A 20,227-nucleotide genomic window follows, 5' to 3' on the forward strand; every position below is an offset into this window, starting at 1 on the left:
TAGGATTCATTTCATTTATTTTACTTCATGTATTTTGTAAAATTAAAATTTTTAACAAAACAAACAATTCACATAACAGCAGTGTTGACTGTTGGTTCCCTCCGAGGACATTTATCTGGATCCAGAGCTGAAAACAAGCAAACAGTCTTGAGAGCATTCATTTTAAATTGAATTTGAATTCAATTTAATGCACATATCATAACCAGTTTTCTAACACCCATTTAAAGTTACTACTAAAGGTTAATATCACAGGAGAACTCTCACAACGTATTAAACCCTCTATTGACCTTGTAGATGATACAGAAGATTAAAAAATAATTTGTCCTACCGGTCACTGGGCAGCTATTTAACGACTTTAATCCTCAACAATCCTCTTCATCCTGTTCTGCAGAGATAGAACATGACATAAAGAAAGCATGATTATTTAGATTCATTTAAAACTCAATCAAAATTAGCAACAACAAAGAAAGTAACACGAGTAACAAGAGTAGTCTACTAACCTGGCCTGAATGCTTCTGCTGAGGAATGGTCCGTGTTCAGTCCTTTCCAATATTTCTCCATCAGTTCCTTCACAACCACTCCATCACAGTCAACTTGAACTTTAAACTGAGGAACAGCAAGCTCTGTTTGGTTGTTCATGCTGAGCACTGTCACTCTGAGTGGTTTGTCAACCAAGAGCGTGTGGAAGTCATCATAAACATTGTCATCCCAGGAGCCCCTGGACACTTCAAATCCATCCAGAGAGCACAAAAAGGCCTGAGGAGCTGCATCCAGCAGAGTCTGAGGCAGTGGTCTCACATTCTTGAAGTCAGCGTTGGACTCATTTCCATAGTCAATAAACCTGACACGAAATGAATCGGCTTCTTTGCAAATAACTTGAGCTCTATACCACTGTTCATCGCTGGAAAACAGAGCAAGGCATGGACTGCCAGGACTAAGGGAGTCAGCAAACTCTAGGTCATGTTGTTTTAGTCCTGCTTCCTGAGCAAGCTGAGATACTTTGTTGAGTTCCTCTGTGTTGGCATACTGACACCAAAAGTAACTGGGTTCCACAATACAAGAGGCGTACACCATCTCTGCTTTAATTCTGGAAACTTCCGGCTCTCTGTACATGACAGCATTCACATTTTCTTTGGAAAAAGTGATCTGTGTTGTGTTGGACTCAGTTTGACTTTTCTGGAGTGAAGTTTCAGTTTGAGGGCTTTTCTTCGAAACACTTTCTTCAGAAGATGTTTTCCAGTATTTCTTCATGGCTGCATTTACCAGCACTCCTTCACACTCAATTTCTACATTATACTGTGGAGTATGAATTTTCAAATTGTTCTTCATGTTGAGCACTCTCAGTTTTAGTGGTTTGTCAACCAGAAGATTGAAGAAGTCTTCAGAAACATCATCATCCCAAGAGCCCTTTGACACATCAAATCCATCTAAAGAACATAATAAGGCCCGTGGAGCCATATCCAGCAGAGTCTGAGGGACTGGTCTCACATTCATTGTGTTAGACTCATTTCCATAGTCAATAAAGAGAACATGGAAAGCGTCATCGACTCTGTGAAGAACTTGAGCTCGATACCACTGTCCATCACTGGGAAACAGAGCAAGGCAAGGACTGCCAGGAACAAGAGTCTGGGGCAACACATCGTTCTGCTGGGCCTGAGCTGCTTTCTGAACTAGCTGTGATATTTTGCGGAGCTCCTCCTCCATGTCGGCGTACTGACACCAAAAAAAATGAGGTTCAGGAATACATGAAGCATATACCTCCTCTGTTTGGTTTTTGGAGATGTTTGGCTTCTTGTACGTGACATTATTCACACTTCCTTTGGAAACACTGAGGTGTGTATGGTTGAACTCAGTTTGACTGTCCTGGATCGAGTTCTCCAATTGGATGTTGTCTGTCTCGACACATTCTTTGGCAGCCGTCTTCCAGTATTTCTGCATTGCTTCATTAACAAGCACATTGTCAGACTGTATTTGCACTGCAAATTTGGGCACTGTTATCCCTGAATGGTTGCCCACATTAAACACTGTCACTCTGAGTTGTTTATCGACCAATCGTGTGTAGAAGTCATCATAAGCATCGTCATCCCAGGAGCCCCTGGACTCGTCAAATCCATTCAAAGAGCAGAAAAAGGCCTGAGGAGCTGCATCCAGCAGAGTCTGTGGCAAGGGTCTCACATTTTTTATGTCAACGTCTGACTCATTTCCATAGTCAATAAACAGAACAAGAAGTGAACTCTCAGTCCTCTGGAGTACCTGAGCGCGGTACCACTGGTTGTCACTGGAAAAAAGAGCAAGGCATGGATTACCACGGTCCAAACTCTTGGTGAACAGTGTGTCCTGCTGTGTCTTCCCTGCCTCCTGAGCAAGCCTGGACACCAGGTTCAGGTCTTCAGTGTTGGCGTACTGACACCAGAAGTGATTTGGTCCAACAATGCAGGAAGCATAAACATCTTCTGTCTTGTTTGGAGAAATGTTTGGCTTCTGGTACATGCAGATGTTCAGGTTTCCTTCGGGACATGAAGGTGGGGAATGTTTTATCAGTTTTGAGTCGCTGTCGCCATCCTGTATGAAAGTCTCTGTCAACACAGATTCACTGGCTTCAAGAATGACATCCAAAGTCAGATGTGAATCCAGAGTAATTTCAAGGTCATCTTGGGTTGCATATGTCACGGATTGTGAACACTCATGCAGCTGATCTCCACAACACATTGCATTGCTTTTATTGGCTTGATCTCCTTCTGCCATCTTTGGTATTACTGTTTGGGTCATGAGCTCTTCCACTAGACAGTCCCCATTTGGCACATCAGTGTGTGTAGAACTGATATAGAGCTGCTGATTAGTCTTCTGAATAAGACCCTTAGCGACCTTTTGTTGTGTCATGTGAATCATCTCTCTGACTTTCTTATTAACATTTAGAGATCCTACAAACAGTTCAACAATTAGCTTCCCGTTTGCTTCTTTTGCCACTACTGAAATGGTGAAATTACAGCCAATAGCCTCATCTGCAAACCACTGATTGACTTCCTGTGGCACCTCTGCAGGGACATTGTAGAGTCCAAGTGGAACAGCCTGCACAGGAGCTGACCTGGCAATACCTGCTTCAGTGGGAAAGGGACGCACGTCAGATTCATTTAGTGCAAGGGTATCACCGTAGTCCACTAACTTGACTTTGAGTTTTGGAGACATTTCTACTACTTGACCTCTGTACCACTGATTATCAGTATACTTAGCAAAGCAAATGCTGTTCAGTCTGAGTGGGTGACCTGTGCACTTTGACTGGCCAATTAGTTGTTTCACATTTTCCATCACTTTGTCCAACAAACTAGAGTTCCTGTTGAGTTGACAGTATAAGTGATTGACACTGTTTGAAGAGGTAACATGCACAGCTTCTTTGGCGCCAACGTCAATATTGTGTGTAGAATAATTGTATGCATCTGATTGCATTTCTGGTGGAATCGGCACTGGAGTCTCAGCCTGTGCAAATATCTCAGCAAGACGCTTGCATGCACTCTCAGATGATGCTTCAATATCCACCACATTAAGAGGCACACCATCTTCATCAGAGGTTACAGCTTTGACAATGCATTTTAACCCAGTATTTGACAAAGCACTCCAATCCATGAACTTCATAAACTCTTCTAAAGCAGCATCAGTCCCACTGATGGCTGTGGGATTAGAGGGATTTTTCAGATTGAATAAGCAACACTGAAAGGCTTGTGCATGTAGACGCAAGAAAGCTGGGTCAATGGGGCGCACATCTTGGAGTGGAACTTTCCGAGTGTGTCCGTAGTCTATAAACCTCACATCTACCACAGGGGAGTGATGACTTGCAATGATCCTTGCTCTGGACCACATGTTGTTGTCTGGATTACGGGCGACACAGATGGACTCAACAAGAGGCCCAGGGTGGTTGGATTCGTAGTGGTTTTGCAGGTCTTGCATAAGGTGTTTAAGGAGGTCGCTATTGTCTGCTGTTTGACACCAGAACTTTTGTAGACTCTCAATGCAAGACACCTTTACATTGATACTTCTCCCTACAGTATACACATCGTCAGGGTCATCAGCATTCTGCATCACATAATGGAAACCTGCATGATGACGGCTGTTGCTTGGCACTACAGGGTCTGCATGCTCTGAGCTCTCTTGGATGTAGATAACATCAGAAGTGTCAAGATCAGCTGCTCTGCCATTGACATCAAGGTCCTTGGTTCTTGGTAAAGTTTCCTCTTGTAAAGCGTCAATGTTTACGTCGTCCTTGCTGAGATCCACACTTTGTTCATCTCCATGGGAACAAAGAGATGATAAAACAGCTGGAACTTTTGAATCTTCTTCAGTTTTTAAGGGTGAAAGGATTCCTGTTTTTGCCGTGAAGTTACTGTTTATACATTCACCATTAAATGCATGAAGGGTGACATTGTATACATCTTGAAGTATATCATGGCTGTTCAACTTTGCCATGACTGTCTGGTTTAGCAGCAGTGATTTCAAGTAATCTGTCTGCTCAGTAGTCCATCCTGTCCCATTGTTTTCAACACCATCCATAGAACAGGGATATGTGAAAACAGGCATTTTCAGGAATTCTTCATGCAGTGGTTTAATGTCATCAACTGGGACAAGCTCAGTTTTTCCTTCATCCACATGCAAGACTTCTACAGAGCCATTGCTTTTCATGTTTTCCTTCAGCAAAGAGCGATTCCACCTGCTGTTTTTGCCTTTTGCAGCACATGGATCCCCGCAGGTCCGTGGTTGAGCGTCTTCAAAATCCAAACCTGCTTCATAGTGCTGCTGGATCTGCTCTGATATGTTCTTTACTGCCTTGGTCAAAATTTTGATTTTGCAAAATATGCTGTGTGGACTGTATACCTCTGTCACGTTAACAGTTTCAAAAGTTTCAGTTAACAGTTCTGGGTAATAGTACTGGGGATTTTTTCCAGCTTGGAGACTGACATTCAGGTGAACTTCAGGAGCCACTCCTTTTTGTAAATACAGGCGCTCCTGAACGAGGCATTTAAACTCATCTGCTGGTACCTTCTTTGCTATCCCTAACATGGACATATGTTTGGAAACCGTTGGTATATCAAGGAGAATGAACCGTTCTGGCATTAGCACATGTTGAACCAGTCCCTTCAAAGACTTCCCGTGCAAAGACTTCAGAATATTTGAGGCTTTTTCAGACCAGGTATCCTCAAGGGAGAGGACATTTGCAAGTATGCAGGATTTCATTTCTGGAGGAAGGAGAAAACAGTCACTCTGGCCCCAAGCTAATGCTTCATTTGTGGTGATATGGAGCTGTCCCTGGTCGATCAGAAAGACATTGTAAGTTTCACTTTGACTGGATACAATCCGAGCTCTGTGCCAGGTGTCACTGATGCAAACAAGGCAGAGATCTGCCGGTTTTCCTTCACACCCATTGAACTTTCTTTTAGGAATCTGGATTTCCTCTCTCATTTGTGCATAAATAGGATTCCTCTCATGTCCTATGTTGACCCATAATTCCACGAGACCCCAACTGGAGTTCGGATTTACCCTTGTGACGAGAACAGACACTTCTGATCCTGGAGTTGGGAGTCCGGGAATTGAACACATTTTGATGCTCAGAGGTCAAACATGCCTGCAAAGTGGAACAAAAACATGTGTTACAATGTAAAACAGGTGAGCTAAACAAAACTAAGTTTGATGATTTTTCTGGATGGTTGTGATCTTGCTCTTTTGCCATCTGCTTCATACCATGGTGGGAGTAAGATCAAATCAGGAAGCAGCTTTTACTGGTAATGGCTGAATTCACTTGTTGAAACTGAAACTGAACATGCAAATAATATGATTAAAGCCTTCAAGTTTTTCTCCACTCCAGCTGAAGCTGAAAATGTTGTGAAAGCGCTGACAAGTGAGTAATATCTACCATAGAGACTGTGGATCATCGTTCACACTCTGTTATATGATCACAATGTGACTCTGTGGACACAAGCTTCATTCAATAAGCAGCCCAAAACTGTGCATAGACTGTACAGTGCTTTATTGACCAATGTTACACTTGTGCTCAGAAGTTTACATACCCTGGGAGAATTAGTGATTTTTTTTGGCCATTTTTCAGAGAATATGAAAGATAATAGAAAAACTTTTTTTCCACTCATGGTTAGTGGTTGGGTGAAGCAAATTATTATCAAACAACTGTGATTACTCTTTTTATATCAGAATGACAACAGAAACTACCCAAGAAATCATACATTCTGCCAGGGTATGTAAACTTATGAGCACAACTGTATGTTGTTCTGAGTTACCAGAGGCTATGAAGCTCAGCAGTGCAATTTATTATTTTTGTTTACAAATGATAGAAGGTCACATGCACAGTTTGCACTATAATTTCCTTGACAAATCTGACTCATATCCCTGAACATCAGGCTATTAAAGTGTCTATATTTAGACTGTTACAGAAGTTAAGTCCTTATTACTGCAGTTGCTGGGGTTCCCACAGGTGTTTGAGGGAATTACCTACCTAATGTTGTTTTGTTTTGGGGGTTTTACGAGGCAGGTCTTTAGTTTCATATTTTGGGGATTGTTATGGACTCTTATTCGATTTAAACATAGAACCTGACATATCATGCAAAATGGACTTTTTAATGGTTCTCTACCTGAAATATGTGTCCCTGGCATGTCTACAAACCCCAAGAGAATGAAAAAAATCCATTCTGCCCCTGTTCTGATTTCTCCACCTTTCTGTAAATGTGTGTGAAACGAGCCGTTTCAGACTTCAGTTTTTTTGTTACGTAACAACAATATCCGGTCTGTCACGGAGTCAGAGCTCGGAGCTTGTTCAGCCCATAGACTGTATAAAATAATACTGAATCCCTCCTCCGTTTTTCATTACCTGCACAAATGTGTGCTAACAAGGAGCTTAGGAGGGAGGCATGCTAGTTGTAGACTGTCTTAATAAACACAAAGGTCGGTTTTACTCCCCACGTCTGCAGATTTGAAGATCTAGTGGATGATTTTTATTTGTCATGGATAAGTGCTAGCGCTAGTTAGCATAGCTACATAGCTACATGTCGTAGCTGTAGCTGTGTACCAAGACACACGTCTACATACTGACAAATAAAACAACAAGAAACACAGAATCTGTGACCAATCCTTCAGAAAGGTCCTGCTGCCTTTCTGGCAGAAGTCTCGTTTTACTCCCCAGGCCTGCAGATTTGAAGATCTAGAGGATGATTTTTATTTATCATGGATAAGTGCTAGCGCTAGTTAGCATAGCCACATAGCTACATGTTCGTAGCTGTGTACCAAGACACACGTCGACATACTGACAAATAAAACAACAAGAAACACTAAATCTGTGACCAATCCTTCAGAAAGGTCCTGCTGCAGGTGCCTCTCCGTCAGGATCAGATTCTGGATCAGATTCAGAGGTTTGAAGTAACGCAATCTCTGAGCAGCCGTGTATATTCAGCCAACATGTAAACATTAGATCAACGTGCTGGACAGCCGAGGCACATCCACTTCCTGAGGGGGCGTGGTCAGAGAGAAAACAGACTGTTCTGAGGAGGACTGAAGAAGAGGGTTTTTCTGGGAAGACCAAAATCTGATTTCAAAGTGTTTTTTTGAGCATAAACTTTAAAGACATGTTTTGGGGACCTCTTAGACCAATATATATTGATGAAAAAAGCGTGATATGTCACCTTTAACGCTACTGCTTATTTTATTTACAGAACAGAGAGTATGGACCAACTGACATGTATCTCGTGGAATGTAAGGGGGATCAACTCACCTATAAAGAGGAAAAAATATTAACATACCTAAAGAGACAGGGAGCTGACATAGCTTTTATTCAAGAGACCCACCTCACAGACTCAGAACATCTAAAATTACGCAGAGACTGGGTTGGTAATGTTTTGTATTCATCCTACACCTCAAGTGCAAGGGGAGTTGCTTTGCTCATTAATAAAAACTTGAATGTTAAAGTAAACTCAGTCGAAAAAGATAGAGATGGAAGATACCTGATTGTGGACTGTGTACTGAATATGAACAGAGTAACGTTAGTAAATATATATGGACCCAACTACGATGACCCATTATTTTTTAATAATCTAGTAATGAAGCTTGCAAAAGTTGAGGGTCAAAATATAGTGGGTGGGGACTTTAATCTGGTTTTAAATCCATCCCTAGATCGTTCCTCACCAAAATCCACCTCATTATGGAAAGCAGCCACAGTGCTAAAACAAGGTATGGAAGATATAGGCATGACTGAGGTATGGCGTACAATCCATCAAAAAAAAATAAATGTCATGCGCCATGCTATTCAGGAACACATAATACATACTCAAGAATGTATATGCTTTTTGTAACACAAGCCATGATGCCTTCAATAAAAGACTGTAGCTATTTAGCAGCAACTTTCTCTGATCACAACCCCTTAAAATTCACCTGGACAAACAACTCTTCACAACATCAGTCCCATAGATGGAGATTTAAAAATTAAAAGTTAAAAGACCCTGAATTTATTTTATATATGAACAACAATATATACATTTTTCTGGAGGCCAACGTAAACTCATCATCACATATGGGAAGACCTCAAGGCCTGTATGAGGGGTCATATACTTTCGTACAGTGCCCATAAGACCAAGGAAAAAAGAGAGAAACTAGCAAAATTGGAGACTGATATCAGGGAAATGGAACAGAACCATCATGCTTCAAAAAATGATGAATTTCTAAATTCCCTGACAAAAACAAGAGCCCTTTATAATAATCTGTGTACCAACAAAGAAGAGGCAGCTATGGCTTGTAGCAAATATCACTATTACGAATATGGAAACAAAACAAGTAAACTCTTAGCCTGGCAAATAAAGAGGGAGAATACTAATAAATGTGTATCCTCAATACTAACTGAGGATGGCAGACAACTAAATAATTCAAAAGCTGTAAATGGGTTGTTGACAAATAAGCCTCAAAAAAAAAAATTTTTTTTAAAGTATTTCCAGAATGGTCGCAATGCATATTTTTGTGTCTGGAATAATGTGTTCTAACAAGGTTTGTACGTTAAACGGCTTTTTTAAGTGTTTAAATAGTTGTTTTTTTTTACCCTTTTCTTAACTTGAACACCCAAAAAATGACAGGTGGCACAACCAGATATTTGTCAAAATATATGTACTTACCTATCATTTCTTCTAACTGAAAGTTTTAGTAAGTATCCCTTAGAGTGGTTACAGTGCTTTAAACATTTGTATTTTGTGAGTATATTTTTATTTACAATATATAAGGATTTTTGCATTCTTTTGGCCAGGTATAAAATATAATTTTTACAGTTTTAGGTTGGTTGTACCACCTGACAGAAAGTATTACCATCCACTTATAAGATGATAAAAGCTTTTCTATTATTATTTAAGAGACATCTACAAACCTTTTAACTCAGCCATGACAATTAGTAGAGTCCTCTGAATGATTTCATATGTTGAAGTCCACTATAACTACTTACTTTCAAAATAAAAGCTCCATGAGTACAGTGGTGCCACCCTGACATTTGAGAACATGCAAATTGCTGGACAAAATTTTTAAATAACCTAAGGTGCCTTTAAACTATTGATATTTATAAAATTATGTTTATTTCAAAGTTCTTATGTAAAATCATGCCTTGGTGTTTTAATTTAAATTTATTATTATTCAAATATATATATATATATATTTATAGTGTTTTAAGTCAGTTCACTTGCTCGGACAGTTGCGCCACCTGACATTTTCAGGGTTTGAGATACTTCAAAATAAAATAATTCTCAATATTTGAATGTACTGAAATTGTATTTAAAATAAGCAGGTTTTATAGTATCAACTGATGTATGTCTTAAAAATAACTAGTTATTTTAAAAGAAAATTCGGACACAAAAATATGCACGTCATGTCAATGCCAAATACAGAATTTAAGCAATTTTATGAAAATATAAATCATAAATAAAAATAAAATAATATAAAAATAAAACAGAACATGAAAAGGATAATGCTGCAGCGAAAACATTTCTAGACGGGATCCCTCTCCCAGAATGAAAACATCATGATGGAGAAAAGCTTGATGCTTATATCTCGGAGAGGGAGGTCCTCCAGGCTGTTAACCCCCTACAGAATAATAAAGCACCGGGACCAGACGGATTACCAATAGAGGATCTTAAGGCCTTCTCAGGGACATTACTGACTCCTCTTACGAATATGATTAAAGAATCTTTGGAGAAAAATGACCAAATTCACTGCCCGTCTCTTCTCCCCCCCTCCCCTCGCGATCAGCTCACAGAGCTCTGTGATCGAGTGAGCTGATTGGTCAGTGGGCGGAGTTTTCTCCAAACTGATCTCTGATCCTGAGCATCACCTGCTCCGGAGCAGGTTAGGAGTTCAGCATGAGTAACCATGGTTACCTACCCTGGTAAAACGGGAACCACCTTCGTAGTCCTGAAAATCCAGAGTTAACCCTGAAGTTACCCTGAAGTTACCCCTCAGATGTTGCTTTCAAAGAGTTTCAGGCCAAATTTCCATCTCGAGCATCTTTTTCAAATCTCTTTACAGAAACCACCACTGACTTATAGTATGTTACATTGAAAGTAGATTTTCATACCGTGTCTGAGTGAAGCGCCTGATCCGGATCGAGGTTCAGTGTCAGAGGAGGGGGCGGGGCCTCACACAGCTGCTTTAAAGCCTTTGATTGCGCGTTAATTTCTCAGGGAGATTAAAAACTAACAAAAAAACTCTTATCGCTCAGAAATCTTCTTAGTGGTAATACAATAAGTAAAATATTTTGTTGTCATTTAAAAAGTCAGCACATTTTGAAAGCCGCCGTTTTAATTTTTTATTCCAAAAAACGTGAGATTTGGTCCTCATTTTTGACGTAAACCGACGTAAATTACAGGTACTGGATGACGCAGCACGCTCTGTGACGTGAGCGATACCTCCAATTGTCACGCTGAGCTCATCTGAGTGTCACCAGGACATTTTAGAACGGCTTCATCTGTCACTTTTTACACATTTTACAGGCTGCAGAAACACGCTGGCACCTCATACTATGGTAGGAGACATTTGAAACATGTAGTATTTTCAGTACACCTGTTGATGTGCAGTGACTGTGAGTCAAGAAGGGACTGTACTGGACTTTGGTGTGTGGTCTTTTAAAGGCCTCAGAAGGTTTCTTTAATGTTGCAAAGTTGTAAAAAAATATCTTGTTGTTTCTGAAGACAATGACATTGCAACTTTTGACTGAGAACAGTGATTTGTTGACATGTAAAGTTAAAATGCACGCTTCAAATGTCTTTCAGTAGGTTTAAGAGGCACAACAAACTTTGAAAAGCTGTGTTAATAAATATCTGCTGCTGATGCTGTTGTATGGCTTCTAGTTTTATGCTGATGCTTCTACACTTGAACAGGCATATGTACCACGCTTTGCCCCCTTTTTAAAATACTTTTTTAAAAGCTTCTCAAAGTCTTTAAACATCACTCTGCTGCAGGGGCGTCATAGTGGGGGGACAAGTAGGACTGACTACCTAGGGCCCAAGTGGGGAGGGGGGCCCTTCATGCGCCTGAAATAAAATGTGTTTTCTACTACACTTTTGTTTTGTTTTGTTATAGCTGCAATAAGAACACTAAAATTGTCTGAATAAATAAACATACATTCAGAATTCCTTCCTGGAATTTCTTTCTGGCTCCGTGAGATGCGCGTCCCATGCCTAAAGTGGGGAATTCCCATATTTTCATAGCATCAAGTGTGCCTGAATCTGATTGAAAGTGAACTGTAGGTTTTTAGAGTTTTATTTGACTTCTTGAGGTCAGATTATATCAAATAATGCTCCCTTGTTGTTATTCAACAAGTCACTTGGCTTCAAATAATCTTGTTTAAAGAGGTGGACAGTCTAAAGGTCAATACTGTGCAGTTACATTTGGAGAAATTGTAAAAAATAATAATATTGATATGTAGCTTAGATTTTAGTCAGTTAACCAGGACAGTTATAAGCATATATTTTTGTTTAATGCAAATAAACCAGTATTATAGCAGCAATGTTATTTCAGTCAGACAACTCACGTTTAAATTGTTTATTGTAGCAGCAAATACATATTCATGTTTGGCGCCCAGGCTCCGGCCTCATCACTCCTGCAGATAAGTTTACATGCAGACTTTTAGGAGTGATGAGCAAAACATACTAAACACCCCCGGAGCCTGCAGGTGGAAGCTGGGGAGGCGGCGGGGAAGAAGAAAATATCAGCAATGGCATGCAGCAGCAGAGGCGTTGACAGGCAGAGGGAGAGATGGGAGATTTTTTCCCAGTTTAAATAGACCGCCAATTTGAGAGGCAGAGGGCAGGATTGGATGATGGATATGAGAGTGGGACATGTGACGTGAATGGCATTGCAGCTCGAGTTGTCTGCCTGAACTAGCTCGCAGGCGTCGCTCCATATTTTGTAGGGTTGGTTGTCTGTGGTGATGGGGCCCACTGAGATATCTTTTCAGGGGGCCCAGAATTCCTGGCGACGCCCCTGCTCTGCTGTGGGTCTGACATCACATTCATGTATCTCAAAATAGCAAATCGCAGTTTGTGAGACAGGCAAACTGAATCAAGATTGTATTAAGTCTTTTATTTTGTCACTTTTGACACCATGCATGCAAATATTGAAAGATACCAAAAAGACAGTATAATAATAGTCTTAACTTATATCATTAATCCCTTAAATGTGCAGCCCTTCAAACAGAACAAGTGAAAATTGCAACACTGTTACACTATACTTTACTATTTTTTATAGAGGCAAACCTGTCCTAAGATCCACAAAGTGGCCTTAAAACTAAAAGTCTTTCTAATAGTGCAGAAATGTGATCTTGAAGTACTGATATTAGTCCTGTACGTGGTTCCTTCATTTGTATTTCCAGTGACTTGTTTCAAAATGAGTAAGAGGAAAATTGAAGTGATCAGGGATGCGACAGCTACCGAGAGCCGCTGATAAGCATGCTTATCTGCATGTATTTCTAGGGAGATATTGGACTCATAGAAAGCATCACTCTGAAGAATTTCATGTGTCACCATTTCCATGGTCCATTCCAGCTTGGGCCCCATGTGAATTTCATTGTTGGTAACAATGGAAGTAAGAGGTGTAGAAGGACAGACAGACAGACAGTTAGATTGTCATGCAAACAGACCCAGATGTCAGTAAGCAAGGTATGTAGGTTTTCAGACAGACAGCGAGGAAGAAAGACAGACAGCAATAAAGGAAGTTCAATTGACATACAATCAGGAAGAAAGACAGTTAGGTGGGCAGGTATGCCTACACATAGGCAGACAGACAGATGGTAGATAGGTGGGATAACAGGTGTTTAGATGGGCAGACTGATACAAAATAAGAAGGTTGGTAGAGAAGACAGACAGACAGTCAGTAAGGGAGGTGGATAGATAGACTTAAGAGTAGACAGACTACTAGACAGATAGGCCAGGAAGGAAGGTAGATACACAGATACACAGATACACAGATACACAGATACACAGATACCTACCTACCTACCTACCTACCTACCTACCTACCTAACTACCTACCTACCTACCTACCTGCCTGCCTGCCTGCCTGCCTGCCTACCTACCTACCTACCTACCTACCTACCTACCTACCTACCTACCTAACTTCTACTTTGATTATTTTAAGTTAGACTAAATGATCTAATCTCTTCGTCTGTGTTGTTTACAGATTTCATTCTCAGGTAGGAACAGTACGATCCTGACTGCTCTGATCGTCCGGGCCAACATCACAAACAGAGGAGCGTCGATCAAGGTTTTTGTGAAGACTGATGAAAAGTGAGTCATAGTACATAATGCAGCACCCATGTAAACTTTCCCCAGAGACAAAACAGTGAGCATTATAGCTGTAATAATGAATCAAGTGTGATCACAGTAGAGTCTGCTCTCTAGTGCTGCAGATATAACCATCAATCTAAGAAACAGAGGACCAGATTCTTATGAAAAGAACCTATATGGCAACTGCATCTCTATCAAGCATTGAATTTCTTGCAGAAGAGAAACTGAAGAGCAAATCATGTGACTTTCTTTTTTTGTAATTCTCTTTTTATTGAGATATCATTCATTATAACACGTTTCAATACATCTTAAAAACATGACATTTTCTTTCTTTTTTTAATAAAACAAAATACATATGAAGTAAAAACAAAAACAAAGAAACAAGAACAAAAATCAACCTGATAATAGGATGTCATTAACACATCTAGTGAGAATTTACTTTTATGAAAATATATATCCACATATCTCAATTCTACAATCACTTTTCTTTTTTCAGTCATATAAGTCAACCTGCCCTTCTTTAAAATTGCACTTTATCATGTGACTTTCTACAGTTACAGATTTCTTATTAAACCTTCTCTGAATGTCAGACACACTGAGGAGTGACGACAAAGCTCTCCTCTGTCCGAGCTGAGTACATACTTTACTCTCAGTCAGGAATGTTCCTCTATAAACTTGCATGAGACTATGGCTGCTCTGAGCTAATGTAAATATAAGACACACCACACTTGGTGTAATGTGTAAAAATGTCACTGAGTTATTTTGTGAGTTAAAGGAACTTGAGCTGAACCTTAAATAGGGAAGAAGAGGAAGAGGTTTAAGCAGCAGCTTGATCTGTGTTAGTTAGATGAAGAACTTGTCAGGTGTGATCATGCTCCAAACATTGGTTGTGTTCCTACTTTTGTTTTGATTTGGCAACAGAATCATTTTTTACACAGTTTAGTAATTGTTTTCAAGTTAAATCAGGTAATATATTTGTCTACTAAATAAAATACATGTGATAAATGCCTGTCTACTTTATTTTGTGCCTAAATGTTGTTTTCTGTCTTGTATTTTAGGACAACTCATCTCCAATAAAAAGGAGGAGTTGACGGCCATCTTGGACCACTTCAACATCCTGGTATTTGCTATCAAACTTGGTAAAGGTTGTCTTTTGTGCATTTATTTTTGAACTGTAGCAAATACTCAGAATCAGAATCAGAATCAGAATCAGCTTTATGGCCAGGTATGCTTGAACACACAAGGAATTTGACTTAGGTAAACTGTGCTCTCTTTGTACAAGGCATAAGAATAAGACATACAAAATAAAAAATAAAAAATGTAATAACAATAACATCAGCTATAAATACAAAAGAACAACAAATAGGCATGACTAATATGTACAGGCTAAAATAATCTGATTATTTTATAATCATTATAATAAATACTAATGTTTTTTGTCAACTCAGCCTCCTCAACACAAAATCATTATTTTCAAAAGCCTCACAAATTTTTATTTTTATTTTTATTTTTATTGTAACCTTTATTTAACTAGATAAAAGACCCATTGAGATCGAGACCTCTTTCACAAGGGTGACCTGGCCAAGAGATGCAGCAACACATGTCATAGTAAACAAAACAGACAGATAACAACGACAACAAACATCAGAATATACACTACTGTTCAAAAGTTTAGGGTCAGACAATTTTGTGTTTTTCATGAAAACTCACACTTTTATTTATCAAATGAGTTACAAAATGAATAGAAAATATAGTCAAGACATTGAGAATGTTAGAAATAATGATTTTTTTTTGGAATAATAATTTTGTCCTTCAAACTTTGCTTTCATCAAAGAATGCTCCCTTTGCAGCAATTCCAGCATTGCAGACCTTTGGCATTCTAGCTGTTTATTTGTTGAGGGAATCTGAAGAAATGTCACCCCACGCTTCCTGAAGCACCTCCCACAAGTTGGATTGGCTTGATGGACACTTCTTGCGTACCATACGGTCAAGCTGCTCCCACAACAGCTCAATGGGGTTGAGATCTGGTGACTGCGCTGTACACTCCATTAAAGACAGAATACCAGCTGCCTGCTTCTTCCCTAAATAGTTCTTGCATAATCTGAAAGTGTGCTTTGGGTCATTGTCCTGTTGTAGGAGGAAATTGGCTCCAATCAAGCGCTGTCCACAGGTTATGGCATGGCATTGCAAAATTGAGTGATAGCCTTCATTATTCAAAATCCCTTTTATCTTGTACAAATCTTCCACTTTACCTGCACCAAAGCAGCCCCAGACCATCACATTACCTCTACCATGCTTAACAGATGGCGTCAGGCACTCTTCTAGCATCTTTTCACGTGTTCTGTATCTCACTAATGTTCTTCTGTGTGATCCAAACACCTGAAACTTTGATTCGTCTGTCCATAACACTTTTTTCCAATCTTCCTCTGTCCAATGTCTGTGTTCTTTTGCCCATATTAATCTTTTCCTTTTATTGGCCAGTCTCAGATATGGTCTTTTCTTTGCCACTCTGCCTAGAAGGCCAGCATCCCGGAGTCTCCTCTTCACTGTAGACGTTGACACTGGCGTTTTGCGGGTACCATTTAATGAAGCTGCCAGTTCAGAACCTGTGAGGCGTCTATTTCTCAAACTAGAGACTCTACTGTACTTGTCTTCTTGTTCAGTTGTGCACCGCGGCCTCCCACTTCTCTTTCTACTCTGGTTAGAGCCTGTTTGTGCTGTTCTCTGAAGGGAGTAGTACACATCGTTGTAGGAAATCTTCAGTTTCTTGGAAATTTCTCGCATGGAATAGCCTTCATTTCTAAGAACAAGAATAGACTGTGGAGTTTCATATGAAAGTTCTCTTTTTCTGGCCATTCTGAGAGTATAATCGAACCCACAAATGTGATGCTCCAGATACTCAACTAGCTCAAAGAAAGGCCAGTTTTACAGCTTCTCCAACCAGCAAAACCGTTTTCAGCTGTGCTAACATAACTGCATAAGGGTTTTCAAGATGTTTCTAATCATCCATTAGCTTTCTAAAGCGATTAGCAAACACAATGTACCATTAGAACACTGGAGTGATGGTTGCTGGAAATGAGCCTCTATACACCTATGTAGATATTCCATTAAAAACCAGATGTTTGCAGCTAGAATAGTCATTTACTGCATTAACAATGTATAGAGTGTATTTCTGATTAATTTAATGTTATTCTTATTGAAAAAAACTGTGCTTTTCTTTCAAAAATAAGGACATTTCTAAGTGACCCCAAACTTTTGAACGGTAGTGTAAAATACAAGCACTTTGATAAAATAAAGTGCAGAAGTTATTTTACAGTAACAATTTAAGAACACAGGCACTGCTTGAAGGTTTCCGTTGTTGTTTTCTTAAGATAGAGCGGAAAGCTTCCAATGAAACAAATGCTGACAGTTTCAGTTCAGATTGGAGGGCATTCCCAGCAGAGGGGGCAGAGGAACTGAAGGCTTTTTTCCCTGTTTCAGTTCGAACACGAGGAGTAGAATAATACAAAATGTCATTTGATCGTAGGGCATAACAGCTTCCAGTTCTCTGAAGAAAAGTGCATAAATAAGTAGGAGCCAAGCCAAGAAGAGCCTCATAAACCAGAGTCATCCAGTGTGTATATCTCCTTACATTTAAGGAAGGCATACCAGCTGTAGCGAACAGTTCGCAGTGGTGGGTGAGGCGGCTACAACCAGTGATAAACCTCAGAGCACAGTGGTAGATGGGAACCAGGGTCTGTAGGCAGCTGGATGAAGCACACATATACACAACATCGCCATAATCAAGTACAGGCAAGAAATGCACTTGTTTATTGATTCCCAGCTGGACAACCCAATGTCCATTCTCAGCCAAGAAATCAGTAATCAGTTCCTGGATTCAAAAAGTGAATCAGAAAAGAATAAGTTATGTATGAGCTTTCATTTTTTTTGCAAGACTTCACATGTACAGTATCTCACAAAAGTGAGTACACCCCTCACATTTCTGCACATATTTAATTATATCTTTTCATGGGACAACACTGAAGAGATGACACTTTGATATAATGTAAAGTAGTCAGTGTAAATTTACTGTCCCCTCAAAATAACTCAACACAGCCATTAATGTCTAAACCACCGGCAACAAAAGTGAGTACACCCCTAAGTGAAAATGTCCAAATTGGGCCCAAAGTGTCAATATTTTCTGTTGCCACCTTTATTTTCTTGGACTGCCTTAACCCTCTTGGGCATGGAGTTCACCAGAGCTTCACAGGTTGCCACTGGAGTCCTCTTCCACTCCTCCATGACGACATCACAGAGCTGGTGGATGTTAGAGACCTTGTGCTCCTCCACCTTCCGTTTGAGGATGCCCCACTAATGCTCAATAGGGTTTAGGTCTGGACACATGCTTGGCCACTCCATCACCTTCACCCTCAGCTTCTTTAGCAAGGCAGGGGCCGTCTTGGAGGTGTGTTTGTGGTCGTTATCATGTTGGAGTACTGCCCTGTGGCCCAGTTTCTGAAGGGAGGGGATCATGCTCTGCTTCAGTATGTCACAGTACATGTTGGCATTCATGGTTCCCTCAATGAACTGTGGCTTCCCAGTGCCGGCAGCACCCAGGCAGCCCCAGACCATGACACTCCCGCCACACACGCTTGACACCATCTGAACCAAATACGTTTATCTTGGTCTCATCAGACCACAAGACATGATTCCAGTAATCCATGTCCTTAGTCGACTTGCCTTTAGCAAATTGTTTGGGGGTTTCTTGTGCTTCATCTTTAGAAGAAATGTGAGGGGTGTACTCACTTATGTGAGATACTGTATGTTTAGAGGCTGATTTTAAATGTGTGGTCTATCAGCTGATGTTTTTAGCTTCTTTTTCTTTCAGCCTTCGTCGTTCTTCATGAAAGCAACTCTGCTGGAACAGATGAAGATGGATTACATCCACGTCAAGCAAACTCAATCCATCACACGACAGCAGGTTGAAGAACAGGAGGTACTGCTCCTAGCACTCACAGCCACCTTATCTTATTAAGTTAGGGTAAAGTCATTTACAGATGTGTCAGGTTTTTTTGTCAGTTTGCCGGAAAGACTTTTTGATAAAACTTTAAAATGGTAATATTTATTTGCTGCATGGTGTTTATTTTTCAGTAAGCACAGTGGGGTTTTATAAGCTCAAAGTTGAAGCACTCTGTTTGTTGTTTTTGGGTACACACAGTCCTCCCTGTTCTAAAGCACTCTTCTTCCCCTTACTGCATATTATGACTTTCACTCTCACATGCTGCGTATCTGTTTGTTAAAGAATGTTTTCACATGTACAGTGTAATCTTTTGCCAAATCTATTCGTATAATCTCTCTCACATTATTTGTGTCCAGTGTTTGAAAGACCTAAAGCAGGTCTTTCTGCAGAAGAAAGAGAGGTATGAAAACTTGCCATCCTTCAGTGAAATGAAGGCCGATCTGGAGAAGCTGAAGAAAGCAATGGTGCGGTGTTTCGTAAGAGTTATCTCTTTTATGAAACAGAAAAAAGCTCACATTTTGTTAGAGTTCTTCTCCTTTATTTATAATTCAGAAGGGATTTTAAAAGATGTTAAGGAGGGAAAAAGAGAAAGAAGAAACGTAGCCAAAGAAATGTAAAATAACACACAGTTGCATTTCTTTTGGGTCTGTATTTGCAATAGCTTGCATGCAGCTCCTCAAGATGTGTTTTTTTTAATCACTCCTCAGGTCAGAGAGAAGGAGAAGTTTGTACAGCAGTTGAAGGAGGATATATAAAAGGAGGAGAACAACCGCAAACATCAGAGCAACCTTCAGCTCTGTCAGGTGAGTCATAAGTGTCCCTGTTCTGTTAAATACACAAAAGCCTATTTATAAATGTTGGCGCCCTTCAGACCCTTACCAGCATATAAACCGACTGCCACTACATCCTGTAAGGGCAGCGTATTGTGACATGCACAGTAGAAGTCCTTCGTAGAAAAAACTTCTAATTTGAAACTTGAGCCTTTAGATGTTATCCTCAAAAAGACCTCCAACTTGAGAATGTGTTTTTCTGCACCCTGAAATGTCTTACCTAACCCCTTTCACACATGAACGCCTGCATATTTTTGACAATTTCCGGGCATTCAGGTCTTAAAGGTGACATATCACGCTTTTTTCATCAATATATATTGGTCTAAGAGGTCCCCCAAAACATGTCTTTAAAGTTTATGCTCAAAAAAACACTTTGAAATCAGATTTTGGTCTGCCTGAAAAACCCTCTTCTTCAGTCCTCCTCAGAACACTCTGTTTTCTCTCTGACCACGCCCCCTCAGGAAGTGGATGTGCCTCGGCTCTCCAGCACGTTGATCTAATGTTTACATGTTGGCTGAATATACACGGCTGCTCAGAGATCACGTTACTTCAACCCTCTGAATCTGATCCAGGATCTGATCCTGACGGAGAGGCGCCTG

General features: G+C 40.1%; 2 protein-coding genes across 3 annotated transcripts in view; one reads left to right on the forward strand and one right to left on the reverse strand.

Moving 5' to 3' along the window:
- LOC117806104 (tudor domain-containing protein 6) lies at positions 1-10,833 on the reverse strand. 2 transcript variants are annotated; one of them, XM_034674789.1, is made up of 4 exons: positions 10,592-10,833; positions 501-5,611; positions 329-385; positions 1-127 (listed from the first exon to the last, which is right to left on the reverse strand). In XM_034674789.1, exons 2-3 carry the CDS (start codon positions 5,584-5,586, stop codon positions 363-365), a joined length of 5,109 nt encoding a protein of 1,702 aa, XP_034530680.1. In that variant the 5' UTR covers positions 5,587-5,611; positions 10,592-10,833; the 3' UTR covers positions 1-127; positions 329-362. The 2 variants fall into 2 exon arrangements, with proteins under 2 accessions (XP_034530680.1, XP_034530681.1); XM_034674790.1 differs by having other exon boundaries at positions 10,399-10,598.
- The window catches only part of smc6 (structural maintenance of chromosomes 6), an 18,206-nt gene continuing 8,659 nt past the window's right edge, over positions 10,681-20,227 (forward strand). The window contains 8 exon segments of the mRNA XM_034675402.1: positions 10,681-11,038; positions 12,987-13,098; positions 13,706-13,799; positions 13,914-14,008; positions 14,816-14,944; positions 18,689-18,775; positions 19,153-19,274; positions 19,506-19,601. Of these exon segments, the coding sequence (XP_034531293.1) occupies positions 11,036-11,038; positions 12,987-13,098; positions 13,706-13,799; positions 13,914-14,008; positions 14,816-14,944; positions 18,689-18,775; positions 19,153-19,274; positions 19,506-19,601 (738 nt within the window). The 5' untranslated portion in view covers positions 10,681-11,035.

The sequence above is a fragment of the Notolabrus celidotus genome, chromosome 22 (assembly GCF_009762535.1).
Source record: "Notolabrus celidotus isolate fNotCel1 chromosome 22, fNotCel1.pri, whole genome shotgun sequence".
NCBI lineage: Eukaryota > Metazoa > Chordata > Actinopteri > Labriformes > Labridae > Notolabrus > Notolabrus celidotus.